At 39.0% G+C, this 16,318-nt stretch overlaps 1 protein-coding gene and 1 pseudogene across 1 annotated transcript; both read right to left on the minus strand.

Moving 5' to 3' along the window:
* Positions 1–246: 246 nt before the first annotated feature.
* LOC127228901 (olfactory receptor 4D11-like) lies at positions 247–1,180 on the minus strand. The gene is given in 2 exon segments (XM_051194005.1): positions 247–384; positions 386–1,180. Coding segments are annotated over 2 exon segments (933 nt in total).
* Positions 1,181–8,000: 6,820 nt separating this feature from the next.
* LOC127228907 (olfactory receptor 4D10-like) lies at positions 8,001–8,878 on the minus strand (annotated as a pseudogene).
* Positions 8,879–16,318: the final 7,440 nt, after the last annotated feature.

Below are 16,318 nucleotides of genomic sequence, written 5' to 3' on the forward strand. Positions count from 1 at the left end.
GTGCATCTCTATGAGGTCTAGGTCAGCTAGGGCTACAGGGACCTTGTCTCAAAGCCAACAAACTATATAACAAATAAATTAGTCAGCCCAATCCTGTAAGATGATTTACTTTGTACCATATAGAAATTTGGCTGATTAAGTGCTATTAATATAATCAGACAATCAAATGGTTACATAGAAAGTGTTGAGTACATAAAAATACAGAGAATACAATGAAAAGAATTCTTGGTGGCAAGAGTGGGATTTTTATTTTTCAAGGGGTATGAGTTTTCTCTGTAGTCTCCTCATGGCTGACTTCATCTCTTGGTTCCTCAGAGTGTAGATCAAGGGGTTGAGCAGAGGGGAGATGACTGTGAAGGTGACAGAGATGGCTTTATCTGTGGGGGAGGGCAGCGAAGGGTCTAGCATAGACGTAGATGCAGGGCACGAAATGTAGGGTAACCACAATGATATGTGAGGTGCAGGTGGAGATGGCTTTCTTCTTGCCCTCCTCTGCCTGATGTCTCAACATCATCAGGATGACCATGTAGGACACCAGCAGGAAGATAAACCACAGGGTAGTGACCAGACCATTGTTTGAGATCATCAGGAGCTCAAGGACAAAAGTGTCAGTGCAAGCAAGTTTGAGAACCTGTGGGACATCACAGTAGAAGGTATCAAGAACATTGGGTCCACAGAAAGGAAGTGGTAGCAAGAGGGAGATCTGCACAATGGAGTGAACAAAGCCCCCCACCCAGGAGGCCATGATGAGGGCGGTGCACCGTCTATTACTCATGATGGTCACATAGTGCAGGGGCTTGGAGATGGCCACGTAACGATCAAATGCCATCACAGAGAGAGAAAAAATGTCTGCCCCACCAAGCAGGTGGAAGAAAAACATCTGCGTCATGCACTTAGTGTAGGAAATTGTCTTTTTGTTTGATAGAAGGTCCACCAAGACCTTAGGCGCTGTGATGGAGGAGAAGCAGATGTCCAGGATGGCAAGGTTTCGGAGCAGGAAGTACATGGGTGTGTGGAGCCGAGACTCAAAGGTCACAGTAATCATGATAAGGAGATTCCCCAGCAAAGTTGTCATGTATACAAAACACAAAACAAGGAATAAGACCAGGCTCAGGTGTGGGGACTGAGTAAGACCCAGAAATATAAACTCTTTTACTCTGGTGTCATTTCTCAACTCCATTGAGTCATGATTTTTCTTTCTTGTACATCTTGGAAAAATTAAGAATATTATTTTAGCAAGTGTTACCATTTATTTACTAAATTCAGATTCTTAGAGGCCAATATCAGAATCGAAAGCTCACAAGGTGCCATTATCACATGGATTGCTTCATCAGGGTTATTGTAATTTTCACTATAATATGTCCTAAATGAATGACACTTTATTACACAAGCATGCATTAAATTATTTACATTTGTAAATCACAAATATTTTTAGGATGTATAATGTTTTATTTATATAAGCTGTAAGTATTCAAGCAGAGGTGGATGATGAATATTCAGATGTGGATTATTTGTAGTTTGAGAGATATAGAGTTAATTTTATTTTGTGTGTAATAAGACAGTGACTGTTTTGTACAACAAGGACATTTTGTATTCATAAAGAAAATTTCTAGATTGGATACTTCAATTAAATGAATAGCCCCAAGGACTTCTACTTACCAGACAATGCCCTTTGAGTTGAATTCTACAAGAATTAATTATGAATTTCATTCCATGACAAATTAGAAAAATTTAAGATCATCATTCTCCTCTATTGCTTTCTTCCTTAGGAGCAATTCATTATTTACTCCTTTCAGTAAGCTTAGGTGGCAGAGTAGCTTCTCAGCTATGGGAAAACAATGCTATTCTGAGTTCTTTTATTCATTATTTTAGCTTCTTCCTTAAGATTCATTCTTTTCTTGATTTGTCATTGTTGCACAGTGGCCTGTATATAGTCAAGTGTACATCTTAAGCCTTGATTTGTGCCTTGTCATGATCACAACAGTTAAGACAGTGAGCATATCTAGTATGCCAAAAGAGACTCTGTGGCCTTTCCTGTACCCAGTCACTATCTCTTGTAGTCCAAGCACTGTGCTCTGTTGTTATACACCAGTTTGCATTGTCTAGAATTTTCTGTAAATTAAATCCACAATTTGTATCCATTTCTTTCCTGGCTTCTTTTGCTCATGAAACTCACCCATGGTTTGTGCACACCACCTTTTTTTTCTTCATTTTTATCATGTGGAGACAGCACAGAGTATTTAAAGATTTCCTTGATGAATATTTCTGGTCTAGTTTTTTTTTTTTTTTTTTTTTTTTTTTGACTGTTATACGTACAGTTCTCTTAGGGAAGTAGCTAGGGATGGAATAGCTATAATTCTTAACATCCATGAATAGGAAATCAACCATCCCAATTAAAAAGTAGAACAAGTGAGGTGAATGTGGTGGTGCACACCTTTAATCCCAGCACTTGGGAAGCTGTGGCAGAGGCAGGCGCATCTCAGTGAACTTGCGATAGAGAATGCTCCAGGCCATCTATAATTACATAGTGAGGCCCCTTAAAAAAAGTGAATTAAAACTACAGTGTGAATAAAATCATGGTATAAATATAAGCAACACACATGCATTAGAGTAACTAATGTAAAAAAGACCGACATATCAAGAGTGGGCTGAAATCGTGGTGGGGATGTGAAATAGTAAAACTACTTTTGAAAATGGGAAGTTTCTTGAAATATAAAATATATGCTCACCATATAATTGTGTTGCTGTTTTAGTTCTTTTTTTTTATTTGAGGAAATCTTGGAATGGTCCTTAATTTCTTCTGTGTTTATCTTCACTTTTCTCTTACTATAGAAAGGAAGAAAGAAGGGAAGAAAGAAATAAGGAGAGGCAAAGTTCATTCTTTTTCTTCCACTTTGGAGTATGTTTTTCAGTTACAATGAAGATTTTTGTTTCCATATAACTCATGTTCCCTTCAAGGTTTTTCTTCTTTATGCACTATTCTCTAAAGCCAATTTAATTAGGAAGACTGAAAGCAAACTACCCAAAGTGTCCTAACAACCAAATTACTGCATTCATCTGGGCTCAGTTTCTACATTTGTCATTTGCCAACAATGGTACCCTCTTTCTATCATTTTCATAAGTATTAAATGAATGAATTAATGTAAGACACCAGTGTTTAAAGCATACCTAATTGACAGGAGATGTGATTATATGTGTGTTAAAGAAAAACTGTGCTTACCACTCACATTTGTACAGATTTCTTCAAACATGCCAGTATCTTAGAGGAACTGTGTATTTCTCAGGGCACATATATCCTAAAACAACTATATCAGAACACACCCTATTAATGAAGTTAGGACTCACACTTCTTTCAGAGGCAGTGGATATTACGGAATGTGGTGGGCATCACATGTAAAAAGAACACATGCTTAGTTTAAGTTCTTATCTGGTGTCATCTAAGCAGATCAGAAGTTGCTCAGCAGGGCTTCTGGAGCAGGAGCCACTGAGATTTAAGATATGGTTTTGTTTATGAGAGACAGATAAGTATGTGGCCTCACTGAGTCTCCATTTGTGTGGAATGCAGATTATGGTGCAGGGAAACTGTGGATGAAGGTTAGAATAACATGTAAAGGTCTTCACATATAGCTTGGTTATCTAGTACAAGCTATGCTGGTTTACTTAGCTCAGTTAAGTGGTAACTGAGCTGTAAATGCTTGGCTTAAGAGAGATGGTCACTAGAAAAATACCAACTCTGTATAGTTAACAGAAACATTATGAAGATCATCTTAGCCATCAGAACCTTCCATTTTTACCCTCATCTACACAGCATGCCATGGTCTGTGGGAAGCAAGAAGGCAGGCCATAATTCAGATTAAGGAGTTTTATGTTCAGAAACCAGTTTTTCTTTAACCTCCTCCAACTTATACTCCATCCTATGACTTTTAACCCACTCAATTATTTGGCATATATTGATAGAGTCTTGATAGAGTTCTAGGTTATTCAAGAATAGAGTCTATATACAGTGGGAGAAAATAATTAAAACCTAACAGTTATTTGTGAATGAAAGAGCCACCTTAAAACAGATGAGACACTATGTTTGATAAAAGGAGGATTTTCCAATAATGTGTGCAGAACAACTGCATGGAGGAGGTGATGACTATATTGGAGTCCACGGGAATGGGGAGAAGGTGGGCGAGGGGATAATTTGGGTACTGAAAGCTGCTTGTGGCCTGGAGTTTTTTTCTTGGAAGAATTGGTTTGAACACAAAGGTATTGGATGGTAGCGGGAAAGAAATCAGTGCTATAACTTTTTTTTTTGCATATTTTAAGGGCTATAGGTGCTATTTTTATTGGTGTTTTAAAATTTATTTTCTTTATTTATTTACTTATTATTATTGTTGGTGTGCATGTGCATGGTGTGTGTGTGTGTGTGTGTGTGTGTGTGTGTTTGAGAGAGCGAGAGAGCGAGCGAGCACTGCAACATATAGATACAAGGGGACAAGTTTGTGTAGCTGGTACTTTCTTTCCACTTTTAAGTGGGTTCTGGGGATTGAACTTAAGTCATCCGGCTTGCACAGGAAGCTGTGCATCTCTGCTGAGCCATCTCTCCGGCTCCTTGTATTAGTCTTTCAAGTTGTTTGAAGGTTTGAGATATATTATTTCTATATTTAAGTTAAAATTTAGAATTATCTCTATAGATTTCAGTCAGAGGAGATTCACCTACACAGACAAAATATGCCTGAGGGGGGAAAAATTCTAGTACATCTCAAGAAGTTTCTTGCAACAAATAATACTTTTCCTTGCATTCTGAACCAATCTCCTCTCCATGCATCTCATTTCACAGTGTCCTCTCTGTAAATATTTCTAACCTATGTAATTTGCTACCGAATGTTCTCTGAAATGTAGGATCTTTTGTACACACATTATTTGGGTGTTTACATTCAGATTTTAACACATCCCACTCTTACCTTCTCACAGGATATTTGTACACACAGAATACCACAGACTCATGGGACTATAGAATTCCATTACTTACCTAAGATCTTTGAACTTTTTCAAGAACTCCAGCATCTTAAGCAATGTTCACATGAAACCTGGAGATTGTTTGCTTCAGGAGACTCTCTTAGGAACCTTCTGAAGGCCACTGATTTAAGTAGCCTTCCCTTTCATTGATGTGACAAAGGGCAGACTCCAAGAATGACATTTTGTTGGCTCTTCCATTGCTATACTGTGTCCCATCATATTTGCTGATTTCTAAGTCCCAGAACTAATGTGAGAATTATCAGGGGGATTATAGTGGATGTAACTATGTAAGAGTTCTGTTGATCATGAGGTGGTTTCAGTGGGAGTAATTAAGATGTTCTTAAGTGACGGATGCTTTGGAATACACAATTTGTATATCATCTAAAAGTGTGAATTGTCTGTGTTCCAACTCAAATAGAAAAAGAGGTTTGGGAGAAGATTGGGGGAAGGCCCTCTATACTTCATATCTCAGCAGTTTTGTTCACAGGACATCCTCTATGTTGGGAGGGGGTTGAAATAGTATGAAGTAGTATAGGGTCTTGTGGAAAGCTTTCTTGTTGGATTATCTTTGGACCACCAGCCCACAAATAATGCCACAGAGACTTATTATTAATTATGAAATCCTGGCCTTTAGCTTAGGCTTGTCTCAACTAGCTCTTACAGCTTAAATTGACCCACATTTTAAAAATCTATGATCTGTCATGTGGTGTTACCTCTGTTCCATCTTGCACCTCTTTTCTTATTTTCATGTCTGATTGATGACTCTGACTTTCTTCTTCCCAGAGTCCCCTCTGTCTCCAGAAGTCTTGCCTAATCTCTTCTTGCCTAGCTATTGGCCATTCAGTGTTTTATTAAACCATTCAGAAGGTACCTTGACAAAGACACATCTTCACAGTGTAAGCAAATATTCCACAACAGGAACTACTTAAACTAAGAAAAAAATTAATAAAGCATTATAGCAAGATGGCTACACAGCAACGAATATGAATCCATTCAATAGCTATCTTGATTGTTTGGTCACCTTTAGGATATAAATGTTTTTAGACAGTGGCCTTGCATAGGCCCTGAAACTCACTATGTGGACCAGGCTGACCTGGAACTTACAGAGACCTGCTTGTCTCTTCCTCTGTGCACCATCATGCTTGGCAGAATCTGTAATTTTAAGGCCCTTTACCCTAACTGCTGCCAATAATTGCTTTCCTTGTAGGTCAATGGCACAGAACTGCCTCATGGCTTCTCCTTCCTTTGGCCCCAGCCAGCCTCCAGGTAGCTTTGCTCAATTTCCATCTATGGCTGGAAATCTCCCTGAATTGCACTCAGAGTCCAGACCCAACTGTTGCTTCCCAGTTGCAATTGGAATTAAATCCAGTAGATGCAGCAGTGTCCCAGTTCACAAGATGGAGTCCTTACCTTTGCAGGAATACTTGTGGAAGAAGAGTTTAGATTCAGGGTTAACACAGTCACAACAACACAGGTATTTACACCTGCATGACTCATTGAAGGTATCTCTTTCAAGATGACAGATCCTCCTATCCAACTTAAATTGAGTAAACAAATGTAAGAGGTACCCCTCAATAGCAGCTGGCAGGACATTGATTTTCAGTATTACTCCAGTCTCCAACATCACCCTCTTCCCACTGTTAAAAGCTTTAGGGATAGATATGGAATGCTTTGAGAAACATTTTGATGTGAAAGTAAGAACAGTATTCATTGAGGTTTCCAGGATACCAGGTATTTTGAATAGAAGAAAAAAAACCCCATAAATTTTAGGGTATATTTACTGCAGATTTGCAAGAAAATTCTTGTGTATCTCACATAAAATTTCACCATTAATGTCACCATGATTCTTTTGTCAGGACCAATGGGCAACATACTGAAAAAAATTATTGTTAAGTAAAAAGTCCATACATTATTTGGGTTTTGTTAGTTCTTTTCTAACTCAGGATCATATCCAAGGTACCAGATTACATGTAATGGTCATGTCTCTTTGGCTCTATGAGGCTCAGACAGTTTCTCAGACTTCTTTTGCTAAACAGCATTAGAGAGAGCTGCTCAGGGGTTTTGTAGAATGTCTCTAAATTTGAGTTAGTGTCAGGTTTATTTTCTCATTGTTAGACAAAAATGATGAATCTAGGGATAAGGAATATAAATAACATCATTCTTATCCAGTCATATCAAAGGGCATGTACACTGTGGCCATAGTCTATCAATGATCCTTTTAACTTTAAATTCTGTATATAGGTAATATTTTCAGGCCTCTTCAGGTCTTTACTTTCATTGCCACCTTTTTGTCTACATGGAGGAGATTATCCCTAACTCTCATCCCTGGAATTGGGAGTTAGACCACACATCCTTGAGGTCTTTGCAATTATTTGAAATTCTGCACGCAAACATCTGAATTTACTTACATATTTAAATATTTATGTGTACATGGACTCAAAGGTATTTGTTTTCTGCTTTGAGCAATAACTCAACAGTGTCATATATGTTTTGTTGCTTAGGTTGTCTCTATTTGCATCATTGAACAATGAATCACTGAGATTGTCTTTGAAGGTGAGTCTAGCTTGAAACAAAACTAACTATCATAGTGGGCTTTACATTAAAATTCCTCAATTGAAAATGATTTGTAGGAGAAACTTAATTTGGATTTGTTGCTTCATACATGTGATAACCTCACGGAAGATATTGTAAAGTTCTAGAGCCCCTGGTGCATTGTGCTTCTAATATGTGTCTTAATTCTCCCCTTGGTCACAGTACTGGAAAGTCTAAGTGTCTATTGATTCAGTTTCCTCTATTCCTTACAAGGTTGTGTCTCAAAAGAAATATTCATTTTCCAGCTAACAAGTTTGTTTTTACATTTTCTTTTGTAGCATGAAATATCATACCAATGAGATCTTTGAAAGTCAAGCGTGTCTTAGTAAAAACAGAAAAACTAGCCAGAAATCAGTAGATTGTATGTGCAAACATTGTCAAAGGTGGTGATGGGCAGGAGATGTTTACTTGTCTGTTCCATTATAAAGTCCTAGTGTTTTCCTGAGTCTCCTCATGGCTGACTTAATCTTCTGGTTCCTCAGAGTGTAGATCAAGGGGTTGAGTAGAGGGATGATAACTGCATATGACAGAGATGGCTTTATTCCTGGGGAGGGCAAACACAAAGACGCAGAGTGCAAAGTGCAGGGTTATTACATTAATGTGGGAGGTGCAGGTGGAGATGGCTTTCTTCCTGCCCCCCCCCTGACTGAGACCTCAGCAATAATAATATGACCATGTAGGACACCAGGAGCAAGAAAAACCACAGTGTGGTAAGCATCCCATTATTGGAAATCATCAGCAGCTCCAGGACAAAAATGTCTGTGCAGGCAAGTTTGATGACCTGGGGGACATCACAGTAGAAAGTGTCAAGAACATTGGGTCCACAAAATGGAAGTGTCAGTAAGAGAGAAATCTGCACAATGGAGTGGACAAAGCCTCCTGCCCAGGAGGCCACTATTAAGCCAATGCAACGGCCTCTGCTCATGATGGTCACATAGTGCAAGGGCTTAGAGATGGCCACGTATCGATCTAGAGCCATCACTGAGAGAGAAAACACATCCACCCCTCCAATAAGGTGGAAGAAAAACATCTGAGTGAGACAGCCATTGAAAGAGATGGTCTTTCTGTGTGAGAGAAGGTCCACCAGAACCTTGGGTGCAGTGATGGAGGAAAAGCAGATGTCAGCAATAGACAAATTCCTGAGCAAGAAATACATGGGGGTGTGAAGGCGAGACTCACAGGTCACAGTGACCATGATGAGAAGGTTCCCCAGCAGAGTTGTCACGTATACCAGGAGAAGGAAAAGAAGCAGCAGCACACACACTCCTTAATGCTGGGTCATATAGGTACATATATATATGTATACATATATATGTTCAACATATTGAGTCAATTATTTCAATATATAATTATATTGAATGTATTTCAGTATATAAAAGTGTATTTCAATACATAATATAATATATTTTAACATATGAATATTCAATTATATTGAATCAATAAACTCAATTTATATACTGAAATGAATGTAGTTGTCTACATTTTAAAGAATATTACATGCAAAATCATTCAATAATTCTTTGTTTACAGAGCACTATTGGGAATGAAAATATAGCATATAGTGACACTTAGGTGGCATTTTTACAAAATAAAAATTATGAAGAGCATTAGTGGCTGGGATAATGTCATAGTGGGTGAGAACACTTGCTTTGCAGGCATGAGAATTCAAGTTAGTCTGTTAGCTCAAGCACTGAGAGTGGAGACAGGTGAATTTCGATGGCTATGTAGAATTTCCTGTTCACCAAGGGACCTCTTTCTCAAGGCAATAAGACAGAGAGCAACCGAGGAAGATGGATTGATGGGAGATGCCATTCTGTAAATATGTTTCTCATACTGGTTAATGAATAAAGCACTGTTGGCCAATAGGAAAGGAAGATAGGAGGGACTAGGAAACAAGGAGGAAATAAGAAGGAGTAAAGAGGAGTCAAGATGGAGAGTCTGGAGAAAGCAAAATGCCGGCTGGCTCCCTGGTAAGAAAAATACATAGAACAGCAGAAATGGGTTAATACTTAAGACAGAGCTAGCTGATAAGAAACTAGTACCGGGCCAACAGATTATATCAAATACAAAAGAACTTTGGGGACACACCCCCCATGGGGTGATGCTCCCTTAACCTAGAGACAGGAGAGAGGGTCTAGCTCCTGCTGCAAATGACTTGACAGATTTGGATGGCCTCTCCTGCAGGGGATCACCGTACCTGTGGAGTTGGGGGGTGAATGGGATGGGAGGGTGGTCGAGGAGCATAAGAGGGTGGGAGAGAGGGAAAGAGGGAGGGGGGAGAAGGAACTGGGATCTATATGTAAAATAAAAATAAAATAATAAAAAATGATTTTTCCTTTTTTAATTTAAATTTGAAACAAGGTTGTTTTACATGTCAATCCCAGTTCCCTCTCCCTCCCATCTTTCCCTATGGCCCCTACTAAACCCCAGCCCATCCCAGGAGGTGGGAGGGGGTGAGGCCTTCCATGGTGAATCTTCAAAGTCTGTCATATCATTTGTGGCAGGGCCTAGGCTCTCCCTCATGTGTGACAAAGGTTTAATTTGATGCTTTGGTGCCAAACTTCTAATACAGTAACTGAGCCCTTTCTCCATTTGTTTTGCTTTAGTAAAATCTTTTCAACTCTCCTAGTGAGTTACACCATTTGCAGGGTCAAAGAGCCTGACTTTCTTAACAGCTTGAAGTGAAAAGACAAACTTCAAGTTAACTATCCCTATTTGTTATAATTATTATGTTGTTTTCTACACTGTCCAGGAAGATGCTTGGAAAAAACACATAGGAGATTCTTCAAATTTTCTGGAAGATGACTTATTTTCATTAAAGGGAGAATCCAAGTTTACATTGAGTGGGGGAAGCAGTACAGAGACTTTGGTAGGAGAGCACTTTTTAAAAACTTCTTCCCTATTCTGCCCTCAACTCACTGAATGATGACCCTGTAGATGATATCAATCAAGGGGGAGGAGGAAGCTGGGCAGGTGTTGGGAGACTCACAAGAGAGTAGCAGCACAGAAAGTTGTAGCTTCCTGGGTCTTAATGTGCATGTCCCAGTTTTAGCTTCTGCCTAAACATAGGGTCCAGTTGGAGATCTGCTTCCCTCTTGAACTGCGTTCCTCTTTCATCTCTACTGTCCGCACCACCATCAGATCCATTTGCATGTTGCTGAGATAAAGCAGTTGCAGCATGATATTGCCCTTGGGAGTCTCCTCATGTCAAAGGCTAAGGTTGTAATATATATATATGTCTGTATGAAGAAGAGGCTTTTACTTATTCCCTAAATAGGAAGAAAGGAAGAAAGAGATGAAAAGCAAGCTCATTTCTCCAAACTCACAATAGTACACTGGGAGACTGAATTGTTTAGCTCCAAAGCCATTGCACTTGTTACAATCCAGCAGGATTGAACTAAATTTCCAACTCAAGTTTAGATGAAAGACAATAGAAAACAGTCCAGGGTGAGCTATTTGTTTAAAAAGCCACAGTGTTCCAGATAAACAAGGACCAGGTACACCTACCTGCAGCACTGCAGTAACACTGTGCAGAAGAAACTGATGTTTCCCGAAGTTAGATTCAATTGCATTCCTGATGCCATGTTTATTAGCAAATGGGAATGCATATATTCAATGGGCCATTCACTCTTTTCTCTCATAGTTTATGATGCTTGCGGCAAGGTTGGGACAGGACTTATTCATACTTATTTATTTGTTCATTTTGATAACTTTTAATTTAAATGAAACAACCTTGTTCCACATGTCAATCCCAGTTCCCTCATCCTCCCCTCCTCCCCTGTCCTTTTACCAACCCCCATCTCATTTGCTTTTTGCTCCCCAGGGAGGGTGAGGCCTTCCATGGGGGATCCTCAAGTCTGTCATATAATTTGGAGTAGGGCCTAGGCCCTCCCTTATGTGTCTAGGCTGAGAGAGAGTATCTCTTTATATGGAATGGGCTCCCAAAATCCATTTGTATACTAGGGTTAAATACTAATCTACTACCAGAGGCCCCATAGACTGTCCAGTCCTCCTAACTAACACCCACATTCAGGGGAGTTGGGCTGGTCCTATGCTAGTTTCCCAGCAATCAAACTGGGGTCTATGAGCTCCCTCTTGTTTAGGTCACCTGTCTGTGAGGGTTTCTCCAGCCTGGTCTTGACCCCTTTGCTCATCACTCCTCTCTCTCTGCAATTGGATTCCAGGAGTTTGGCTTAGTGTTTAGCTGTGGGTGTTTGCTTCTGCTTCCATCAGCTATTGGATGAAGGCTCTAGGATGGCATATAAGGTAGTCATCAATCTCATTATCAGGAAAGGGCATTTAAGGTAGCCTCTCCACTATTGCTTAGATTGTTAGTTAGGGTCATCTTTGTAGATCTCTGGACATTTCCCTAGCGCCAGATTTTCTTTATACCTATAATGGTTCCCTCTATTATGGTATTTCTTTTCTTGCTCTCCTCAATTCTTATCTTGACTCAATCCCCCTGTTCCCTCATGTCCACCTCTTCCCTCCTCTTCTCTCCTCTTTCTCCTAACTCCTGCTACCCTCCCCCATGCTCCCAATTTGCTCAGGAGATCTGGGACAGGGCTTATTCTAGCAACACACACACTCACACTCACACACACTCACACACCTGTGAATGCATGTAACAAAGGTGTGCTGAAGCAGTATTCAGTCTGATGGAAAACACCAGTACTTAAATGCACCAGTAGCTGTTGGAGCCAGTGCTGGCCCAGCACATTGGTAGAGCAGAGCCTTATCTAGGGCTGGTTCTGAAAGGTTACCAGAAGAGATAAAGTTTTCCTTATAGGCTGGATGACTTTCTAGGAATAGGAGCAGAAATGTATAATACATAAAAAGAATTCATAGAAGGCTGATCAGTTGTGCATAACATGACTATGGAGAGATCACCAAACCTGTGATGCAGCTGTACTATAGGATAGCATGGGGAGAAAGGAGATTTTAATTTTTATTAGCCACAGACAATGACTTGCCTTATTAACTCAGTAGTAAATATGTTCTTATTACATTCCAAGGTTCTTAGGTATTTTTCTTTTTTTTGGTCAACTAACAACTGACCTAAGCCTACTGTACTCTGGTTTCATGCAAGATTGTAACATGTTTCTTCATGGGGAGTGGAAACAATGAATTCCCTTGATAATTTGTCCCTCAGCTCTGACTCATGCTTAGTAGCAGATGGTGGAGAAAGTTCTGAGAGCTGTGATGGAATTTTGCAGTTCTTGTTTGAGGATGGAGATCAGGAAAGGCAGTGACCTACTGCACTATACTTGCCTGGTCATGCTTCTGCCTTTTCCTCCCTTTGGATGGAGCTCCTTTGGTGATGGGATTACAGTAAGTGAGGGACATTGAATAAGCTAATGACTGGGTGCTGGAGGGATGGTTCAGCAGTTAAAGGTATACATTGTTCATGCAAAGGACCTGAGTTTGGTTCTCAGCATCTTGTTGGGCAGCTCACAAACACCTGAAACACTTCTGGGGTCCAGTGCTCTCTTATGGTCCACATGGTCACTCACACACATGCATATATACAAACACACAGATAAGTAATAATAAGTCTTGTTAAAGAATAATGTTATGTTTTTATAAGCTGTTATTGGTGGTTTCAGAGAATTATAGGGTCTTACTATGTATGTTGCCCAACATGGCTCTGAAATTTCCACCCTCTTGTTTCAGCCTCTCAAATATTGTTATTAGAGGATTATTCTACCACACTCAGCATTAAGGAAGTTTTAGGATTGTAATATATTTTTCTGTACACACTTGTACACAGAATAATTTTTGAAATGTTCAAATATATTTAGATAAATGGGTGGAAATGAACAAAATTATGCTAAGCAAAATAAACCAGACACAGAAAGATGAGTTGATCATTGTCTTAAGTAGGGTTTCTGTTCTGTGAAGAGACACTATGACCACAACAACTCTTATAAGGAAAACTTTAATTGAGGCTGGCTTACAGTTCAGAGGTTAAATCTATTATCATCATGGCAGGGAGCATGGTGCCACACAGGCAGATATGGTGCTGGAGAGGAAGCAGAGTTCTACATATGGATCTGCAGGCAGTAGGAATAGAGTAGGCCATTGGGCCTGGCTTGAGCTTCTGAAACCTTAAAGCCCACCCCCCCAGTGACATACTTCCTCTAACAAGGCCACACATACTTCAACAAGGCTATACCTCCTAATAGTGTTGCTCCCTATGGGCTTATGGGGGCCATTTTCATCCAAATCACAACAATCATGTTCTACCTTTTGGGTATGGAGGGTAAAAAAATGTTCTGAAAGTAGAATAATTATTAATGGAGGTTGAGAGGGATGTGTGTGCACATGTGTATGTTTGTGTTTGTGTGTATTAAGGGTGGATAAAAAGAGGCTGGATTTAGTGCATGCTGCAAGCTTATGTAATACCACATTAAATCCTATTAATAATTGTAATTAATACATGTTAAAATTAATATGTGTAACTATACATTTGTTGATATTGCTAGTGTGTTTGTAGTTTAAGAGAATCATTTGTGCACATTAAAAGATATAATTCATGATAAAAAAGTGAGACATGACTGTTACTTTGCAGATCTTTGTTGCTAAGCCTGCCTATTTTTGAATTCTAAGTCAAAAATAATAACTTTGATTTTTCCCCTTTCTACTCTGTTTTTGGACTCTGACCAAGACCCTAAGCATACTTTTTCTGATACTCAGGGTTTCCCACATTTTCTCTGAAGATCCCCATTAACAGCTTTTTGCAGCTCTCTATGGCTTGCTCTAACTCAAAGGCAGGACTGCCTCTCTCTTTCATCCCTTCTTCCTGCAGCTGCCAGGAGTTATAGCTTGCTTGCCTTGTGGCTTCTCTCCCAGACTCTAATAAAATGGAAGACACATTGTTTTCTCCCCACTGCACAGATTCAATCGATATAGTTTCTTCTCTCTCATGAGCATTTGAAGAATCTCATTTGGAAGAAACTCTTTTTACATAGATTTTAACATGTGGCAGCCTTAGTGCTAGGCAACTCAAAAAGGCTTTCAACAAACACAGAAAGATTCTTTATACTTGGTGCATCACAGTTCTGCTTTCTTTTTAATACTCATGCTTCCAGTACTTAAAGGTCATCTTTGTTTGTCAGTGAGATGGTCATCTTTAGTTTGAAGAATTTACTATCTGTAGAAAACATTCAAAGTCAGATTATTAAAACACAGCAATGGTATCTTGATCTTAATATGTATAACCTTAGGCCTAGCTAGCAATTTCTTGTCTTTATCAATTTCCTTTGCTCTTAAAATTTCATTGAAAAATTTTATGTTATTAATACTGCGCAAAAAAATCAGTAAGGTTAATTATTTAAAAATGTGCTTCTGAAGGTAAAGATGCCTTAGTATCTTTCTCCATTTTCAGGAGAGAAAGGGCAAACACAAGGAACATCTTTAAAGTTCTACCAATGTGTCTTATGTTCAAATTCCTCAGCTACAGACCTAATGTAAGAATAGCAAAGGGGATTATTATTTGATAGTCAAGTAGTAGTATCATATTGATTATAGTTTTGGTGATGGTATCAATGGGATTTATTAAAATGTTATCAAAGCAGTCATGTGTGCACATTGATATATTTGGTGTTCAGAATTTTTTAGAGGCAATAAAAGAATTTATTTTATTTTTAACTTCTAATTTTTTTTTTGCACTGGGCCTCTGTGTAGTGTCTTGGTCCCTTAGTCCCAACCTTATTATGAGAGCTAGGTAGAGGATTACTGTTGGGCAAGAAAGTGGAAATCAACTGGCTACTTCCCCTGGTGGTGATGGAGTTTCAGTGGGAATTATTAAATTGTTGCTAAAGTATATGCACACATGTAAACACACAGAAAACTGATATGAAAAAAAAATCATCATTTTGGTTTGTATCCAAATGAGATATCAAACCCCCTTATTCTTAGCTTAATTAGCTCTCATTGAAACATGCCAGTTTGTGTGCCTAAAAACATTCCAGGGTCTTATTTCATGTTTTCAAATACATAAAATTATATATTTGAATATTCATGTATGAATCTATATATACATGTGTACACACACATACATACATATGTATGTATGTATTTATGTATGCTGTAGTGTATATCATGAATGAGGCTGTCCAGAAATGAGAAAAGAAATTCTAAATAGTTCCAGAGTTTGTTATTTCCTTAGCAAGCAGAAAGTAGTTCTGGTACTTGAACCTTTATGTATGTCTGTTCAAGTTGTTAAATATCGTGCTTATAAAGATACATCTGCCAACCATTTTTTACCAGTTTTTCCATTTAGACCTTTCATTTGGGGAGGGTTAGATAGACCTAAGTTTATATTCAGATAGAGATAAGTTGATACAGTTGTTTATACACTGAATTTGTTGTTACTAACTCTACTGCTGTGCTAAATAATAATGGTAAGAAACAATGTTCTGGCATTTGTGGTAGGAAGTCTTGGTTACTGCTACTTCTAGGGTGACAAATTATGCACTTTCACCCGCCTCCTGACCCTGTTCCTAGGCCTAGGACTGAGTTATTTAGTTCTACTCTCCCTGTCTCTGTCAATGTAATGGTTGGCTTTAATTGTCAACTTGGTATAACCTAGAATCACCTGGAAGGAGGGTCTCCATGAGAGATTGTCTGCAGGCATGTCTGTGAGGGATTGGCTTAATTAATTTATGGGGGTAGACCCAGCCCTTATGAACAACACTATTCCTTAGGTAGAGGGTTCCTG

Source organism: Phodopus roborovskii, unplaced genomic scaffold (genome assembly GCF_943737965.1).
Source record: "Phodopus roborovskii unplaced genomic scaffold, PHOROB, whole genome shotgun sequence".
NCBI classification, from domain to species: domain Eukaryota; kingdom Metazoa; phylum Chordata; class Mammalia; order Rodentia; family Cricetidae; genus Phodopus; species Phodopus roborovskii.